Raw genomic sequence first — 7,783 nt, forward strand, 5'->3', positions numbered from 1 at the left:
TTGGATCCGACATCCACTCCCTGAGCCCAGCCTACACCGCTCACCTCCATGCTTGTGAATAAATGCTCTCTTTGCATTCACCCGCTGTCCGCATTTCCTACTTTTTTCAAATGCAAAAACATGCAATGATTGGGGTCGTTAGCACCTCTTCCAAACTCTTAAGGAAATTCTTTTTTCTCTTCATTCATTGTTGCCGGTGTTGCAGCCGCTGCTGCTCAAAATTCTTCCCACCATCGGCTAATCCTGCGGGAATAAATAGACTTCAATTCATGCTTCACATTCGCAGCTTGGATCTACACGGTGGGTTGTAGAGCGGAAATATCATGCATGCATTTCAGCATCAAATAAACAAGGTGAAAACGTTTAATCCGTACGACAAAGTGTCAAAGTAACATGCACGAAAACCGGTTTAAATTAAATAGTAGAAAAATCAATTATTGTAAAATTTCATAATTTAAAAAACAAACGTTAAAACATAAAATAACTTAAAGGAGGATTCCGTGAACTTAGCTGTCGCCGTTTTCATTCTGCAGCTTTCAACAGAGTTTGCATTAGCAAAGTTAAAGGTTTGGATTGTTTTTACGCAGCCACGTTAATGCGCATCAGATCTTTGAATCATGCAGGCCAATTTTCTCGCACCCCCCCCCCCCTCCTCCTCCTCACTCTGCCACCGCTAAACGGTCTATGACGGACGAACACAGAAATCAGCGGAAAGCAGCATTGCTGATGTCCCATTGTTGACAAATCCATGAAACAACTCCAGTTTGCATGGTTTAACAGAGGGTGGAGGGAGGGAGGAGAGAAGAGGAGAGGGGGCGTCTGTCGTCACCAAACCACGTGTCCTGCACTGATAGTATATCTTATACTGGGAAAAGTAATCTATCAGACAGTCCTTTTAAAAGCTTGGCCTTTAAAAGCAGCATGTGTCACCTCGACTTGGTTCTCCAAATATCACTCCTATAGGAAATATACGCATAGAGAAGGGACGTCGGGGCAACATCTCCAAACAACTTCGAGGCGAGAATAGACGCTTTACATAGGCCTGCTCACTTACCGAGTGGAGAAATATTTGTAGAAGTTGAAGTTTCTCTTTGGCTTGACTGGCTTGCTGCCGGTTCAGTCGCGTCTAGATTTTTGGAGACACTCGATCTCTTGACAGAAGAAGTCCAGCAGACACGTCGTGACCGCGCTGGTCTCACCCACCCATCACACCCGGTTGATCGGTTGTTTTGGCCCCGGTAGACTTTAAAAGAAAAGAAAAAAAAAACTTGCGTAAGTAAGCCGTGAGATGACCCTGTCTGGAGGCAGCGAAAGAGCCAGCGACATGTCCGGCCAAACTGTGCTCACAGCAGAGGACGTGGATATCGACGTGGTGGGCGAGGGAGACGAGGAGGGCATGGAGAGGGTGGACAGCGACTGCGACAGCCCCGGGGGAGGCATTCTGCACGACCTCCGAGGAGAAACAGGCGACGAGGAGCTGGAAGATGAGATCGAGGTAGAAAAGGAGGAGATGGGGTCCGGCGGAGGGAGCCCGTGCTGCGAGAGCTCCGGGGAGGGAGACACGGGCACCGGAAAGGGAGAGGGTCAAGACCAGAGCGCATCGGCGGGCGGTGCCATCCAGAAGCCCAAAAACAGCCTGGTAAAGCCGCCTTACTCCTACATAGCACTCATCACAATGTCCATCCTCCAGAGCCCGCAGAAAAAGCTCACCCTCAGCGGGATCTGTGAGTTCATCAGCAACCGCTTCCCGTATTACCGGGAGAAGTTCCCGGCGTGGCAAAACTCCATTCGCCACAACTTGTCCCTCAACGACTGCTTCGTGAAAATCCCCCGGGAACCTGGCAATCCCGGCAAGGGCAACTACTGGACCCTGGATCCCGCTTCGGAAGACATGTTCGACAACGGCAGCTTCCTCAGGAGGAGGAAAAGGTTCAAGAGAGTTCAGCCGGACATGCTCAGGGACCAGACTGCTCTCATGATGCAAAGTTTCGGTGCGTACAGCCTTGGGGGCCCCTACGGGAGGCACTACGGGATCCACCCGGCTGCTTATACCCACCCGGCGGCTTTGCAGTACCCGTACATCCCCCCTGTAGGTCACATGCTGCCCCCGGGGGTCCCTCTCCTGCCCTCGGCAGAGCTGAACAGAAAAGCGTTCAACTCCCAGCTCAGTCCGAGCCTTCAGCTTCAGCTCAACAGCCTGAGCACGGCGTCCATGATCAAATCAGAGCCTTCAAACAGACCCTCTTTTAGTATAGAGAACATCATCGGGGTCTCCAGCGCCTCCTCGTCCTCACCTGCTCAGGCTTTCCTGCGGCCTCCGGTGACCGTTCAGTCAGCCCTGCTGAGCGCGCAGTCCCTGTCTCTGAGCCGGACGTCAGCCGCTATCGCTCCCATCCTCAGCGTACCGTCAAATATTCTTTCTGGACACGTTTTACCGTCGGCGACGGCGGCGGCAGTGTCCAAATGGTCTTCACAGTGACTTCAAACTAAGAGAAAATAAACTCTTATTTTTATATAGAGACATTATTACTGGGGGAAGTGTGAACAGCACAAATCAATAGACAACACTGGACTCTGTAGCCATGTAAAGACTGTTGAAACAGAGAAAAAAGGAGATATTTCTGTACAGGTAATATTTGTAAATATTTGTTTAAAAAAAAGAAAAAGAAAAAAAGAAAAGAATGATTTTACCTGTTTGACTTTTACCTGTCTTTTTTTCATTTGTTCCTGTTTGAGATCTGTGATAATTATTTTACATTTTCTTTTTGTATTGGAAGCTCAACTGGAGGGCCCTTATAATGAAAGAAGTCAAATATATGTAATTCTATGTAGCTATATTGTGTTGTAAACTGAATTTATTTGTAAATAAATCTAAGAAATAATTAAAATCATTATTAACATTCTGAAATTGTTTGATAACAGATTTAATGAAAAACATATTTTTGATGTATATACATATCCCCTAACACTATCCAAACATTCAAAAAAGAAAGAAAAGGAAAAGTTACTTTGATGTGTAAATATAAAATTGTCTTGAGAAAGTTTTTTCATCTTATAAATATAATATGTTTAAATTCTCTAAGTTATTTTCAGGCTTAATAATTATTAGAATCTTCCAGTCCACGATGTTAAAAGTCAGTATTTTGAAATCTACCTTTTAATATTAATTTTAATTTGGCGTAATACCATCATAATTATATTTACCGAGTAGGCTAACGTTTGTACAGAACAGTTAAACAATCAACCATATTAACCCTTTTCAGTGAATCTGTTTTTTATAAACTTGTAATTGCAACTTTATTGTGAGATCTTAGAGAAACGCTTTTGGAATAATCTTAATTAAATGAGAATTCCTGCCGAAGGTAAAAAAAAATAAAATAAAAAATAAAGTAATAAGAGTTTAATTAAGAAAAATTACCTATTTATATGGACAATAGGCTAAATTTAAAGGACAGATGAAAAGTGGTATGGAAAAATACGTGTCATGGGCTATTTAGTGCAAATCCAAACTGGTTATTTGCGGATGTTTACAGTTTTCTTGGCTTTATATATATTTTAATGACATTATTTAAGATGAAAACATAAACCAGTGTAAAATACATTAACACTTAGGGATAAATAATAAAACAGTTGAACTGCTTTTAAGCTATAGGCCTAGGCCTATTTATAGTTATTTCCCTGATAATGATCCACAGTTTAGACACATTTGAATTTACCATTACATCGCTGCTCGTATCGTTTTACAGAATATTCTGCGACTTGGCTACTATAAAGGTAACAGTTTCGCAGTTGTATCTAGCTAATCACTTTTACACAAACAGCAAATGGCGATCGGGCTGGTGAGGGGTTATGGGCGCTATATTTATCTGATCCCCATGAGAAAGAGAAAGGAGCCCCTCTCTGTCAGACACCGAAGAAGGTGCTGATGATGCAAAAGCCATCGTCAATGTCACCAAGCCATTTTATTATTATTATTATTATTATTATTATTATTATTATTATTATTATTATTATTATTACCACCAATAATAGTAGCGTAGTACTAATATATAGCCTATATATTGTTGTATAAAATTCCTTTTAATGCCAAACTAACCCATTTGTCACATGAAAACACATCATTAGCTTTTTCTGATAATTCTTCTAATAGAAACACGTCAGCCTAAATTGTAGGCAATTGGTTCTTGATCACTTCCGTCTTTATGTTTTTCATCTTAATTCGACTATTGATTTATAAACGAATAAAGACAGATTTTTAATACTCACTCTCACGTTCAGCAACCACCAGAGGTCACTTTCAGTCAGACAAAATGTTGTCATATCTATGTCTTTTTCGGCAGTGTATTTGACACGCGCAAGGAAACATCAAAGCATTTAAACATCAAAAGTCAAACCTGCACTTGGTTGATTAGTTGTTAGTTCTATTAGTCACATCATTTCATCTCTGATTTGTTTCCGTCATTGCATGGTGGAGATGCAGATGCAAGTTGCTTCCACAAAGCAAGGTAACTCACATGCTCACATGCATCTCTCACTGGATAAGAGTGCCTGCAGTAAAAGTACACATACAGTCTGCGTGTGATGTCTCTGTGTGTGGCGTTGCACCGGTGATGCTGCTCCTCGGAAGAGACGAGGTTCAAGCCGCTAGGGGGCATTAACCGACACCTTCTGGCTCTCTATCAGAGATAATAAAAAAAAACATTTAGGAAGACATCACGACCTGAGATGTTGGAGGACAAACCGCTCGGAACTCCCAGTTAATCTTTTTTATATTCTGTCCAATAATTTAGGTTAAATAAATATTTAGAATATGTGCAATCTAACAGAATATGCAGGATTTAGCCTACTTTAAGGAGGAGGGCTGAAATAAATGACTATGGGTCAAATGTTTGATTTTTTATTGACAACAGTTTTTTTAAATAATGATGAGCGACATCAATATGATTATTTTTTTATCTACATGCTTCAAAAATCATAATACTTCCACAGCATACTGCGTTGCCTATATAGCCTAGGTTATGTAGCCTACTGTTTTAGCGTCTAGCCTACTATTACTTATCTAAACCATTATTCATCTTTGAGTAGGGACAATGAAATTGCTGATGCTAATTAGGTTGTAAATTAAGGTTTTAGTAGCAGATGATAGGAAAGACAACGTTGGAAGCAGAGTCCACGTGACCGCAGTTGGACAAAAACTGTTTTTGTCCAACTGCTGTCACGTGAAAGCAGCATTGAAAATATTCTAAAATTAAAAAACATATGATAATATTTTACTCCAAAAAGTGCACTCACTGCATTTTGTTTCAATACATAAAGGCAACTTGCTCTATTTTGCTTTTAACGCGTTATCAATTGTTGTATCGAAAACATTCTCAATTTTTGGTGTTTCGTGTCATCATGTCGCCAACAATATACTTTGCTAATTTGACTAATACTCTCATTTGAAGAGCAAACAGTCGCACTCACGCGCGCCCACACACACCCACTCCATATGACCTATGCAGCTGCACGTGCTTGTGCACAGGTGGAGAGAAGCCTGGACTGTGGTTCCCACAGCTCAACCAGCCAGTCCATATTAGACTCATATCTCAGACTAGTTCACTTTGTGTGTTTGATTGTTGACTTACTTTACCATCAAGAGAACTCATGAGCCAATAGAGCTTGAATAAATTAGCCAACATTGAATTACCAGTAAAATCAAGTTAATTTAAACTTTAACTCATTTTTAGATAAACAGGAAGTATTTTAACAAGATGTAACAAAAAGTAAGGCTTTTGTTCACACTGTGGGTGTCTTTTGGGTGTTTTACACACCTGTGAATACCATGTGTGCAAGTTAACATTAACCTTGTCACAGAAGGCTGCAGACACAATGTTTCAAAGGGGCTTCAGTGTTAAAGACACTATTTTGGGTATATGGCACAGTTCATCTGTCTTTCAAACACCATGTTGTCAATGATTCTTATCCTATCCTATCAGTCCAATTAGCTGGATTTTCTTATAGATTTCACATAAATTCAAATCTGGACTTAATATGACCAGGTTTGTTTAGAACAAGTTCCAGTGTTTGTGGGGGTTTTGTTTTTTTAAGATACCAAATTTGGGAGAGTTTTGTGCACCAAGAATATAAAGAGTCACACAAATTTAGCAGCAAACTAATTTGGTAAGGTGGTCTGAAGGCAGAAGGAAAATAAGATTATTATTCAGTTATGAAGCCCACATTTCTCAGTTTTGATTTGAAGATTAATAACAAATGAAAAATAACAAATGCATAGACTGCTGAAAAGTTATGCATTTCTTTCGGAAATTGTACCCAAAGTTGACTTTTTGCAATAACTAATTCATCATGATGGATGCCATGCTTGGACAGTATTTCTGTACACCTTACCCAAGACAAAAAAAACCTTGTAAAATCCTGCTATTTGTAACAACACATTGCATTTGCTGTTATTAAATAAAGCTTAGTTCCTCAATTTGATTAATTTACTCACAAATTAAATGATCTGAACAAACACTTTGACCAAATTTATAGTAAACTACAAGAGCTCATTACAATTGACATTTCAAAGTGTTTTACCTGAAGGATTGGATTATGTGTTTTAATTTGATTGTATGTTCAACTTAAAATAATATCAAAGAATTCTGATTTACATGCTTGAATGTTCACATGTGTCTTCCTGTATGTAATAAGTATTGCTGCCTGAACACTGAAGTACACAGTACTCTTTTCTGGCTTTTTATGAAGTTTAGCGAACAATTTATGAGTCAAACCCACACACAAGCTTGGAGGTATCGAATAATCAATTTAACTTGTACAGCAACACCAATATTGTTGTTTGAAAAACTGTCCACATGGTAAATCATAAGCATGCAACCTTGCAGTAATACTGCCTTAGCCTTACCTGCAGTGTGGCTTGTCAGAGTGACTCCAGTACAGCTGACTTATCCACAGATACTGTAAATCTCATGAACCCATGTACATTTAGCTGACCAAAATCAATAGCACAACAAAGTACACTCAGTAGCTCTCCTGGATCTTTTGATCATGTCACAGGATTTGCATCAATAATTGGTGTTTGTCCAGTTGTCATGGAAAGATAGATATTCAAATCTGCATTTCAATATCTATTCAATATTCATTCAATGTCCTGCCTATACCGAACTGGCAAGAGGTTTTTGTCCAATGCTAAATGCAAATTGAATTTTCAAACTCATTTAGATTTTGTATTTGTCTGTGTAGTTCATTCTGTCCAATAGTATCAGTGTATTTTTTTTATCTGCAAGGGAATAAATTATTGCAATGTCACCATATGAAGATGGGTGCATTCGGTGGATGAATGCTTTTATGTAGTACCTATTCACTTGTCCCATTCTGGATTTCTGCGTAATAACATTTTTCAAGAGAAGGAGTTAATGTGTTACCCTAGACCTCTGACAATCAAAGAGGGCATGTTAAGTGTCACTGAAAGACTGGATCAGAATCGCATTCTGCTTTGTAATTTAGGCTTTTAAAGCCTCAGACAGTGCTGATATTCCTGTAAATGCATACTACAAATACTGCAGGATTTTTTCTAGACAACTAATCAATGATTTTGTAAATCTAAAGGAATAGCAGGACTTCTATGTCATCAGAAGTTGTAAATTAGTTGATTTGTAGATCACCTGCAGACTTTTAAAGTATTCATAAAATAAATCATGTTTTTTAACAAAAGAGTGAGTTCTGAATTATGGGCCTTTGTTTGTTCTTACCGTTAACTGTTGAACATGTGACAAAACCACCAAAA

The 7,783-nt window shown here is 39.4% G+C and overlaps 1 protein-coding gene across 1 annotated transcript; it reads left to right on the forward strand.

Moving 5' to 3' along the window:
• The first annotated feature begins 890 nt into the window (after positions 1–890).
• Positions 891–2,892, forward strand: foxd3 (forkhead box D3). The gene has a single exon (XM_038715309.1). The coding sequence runs from the start codon at positions 1,289–1,291 to the stop codon at positions 2,477–2,479; it is 1,191 nt and encodes a 396-aa protein (XP_038571237.1). The 5' UTR covers positions 891–1,288; the 3' UTR covers positions 2,480–2,892.
• Positions 2,893–7,783: the final 4,891 nt, after the last annotated feature.

Source organism: Micropterus salmoides, unplaced genomic scaffold (assembly GCF_014851395.1).
Source record: "Micropterus salmoides isolate LMB-PRFRI ecotype aquatic unplaced genomic scaffold, ASM1485139v1 Ms_hic_scaffold_13, whole genome shotgun sequence".
Classification (NCBI taxonomy): Eukaryota; Metazoa; Chordata; class Actinopteri; order Centrarchiformes; family Centrarchidae; genus Micropterus; species Micropterus salmoides.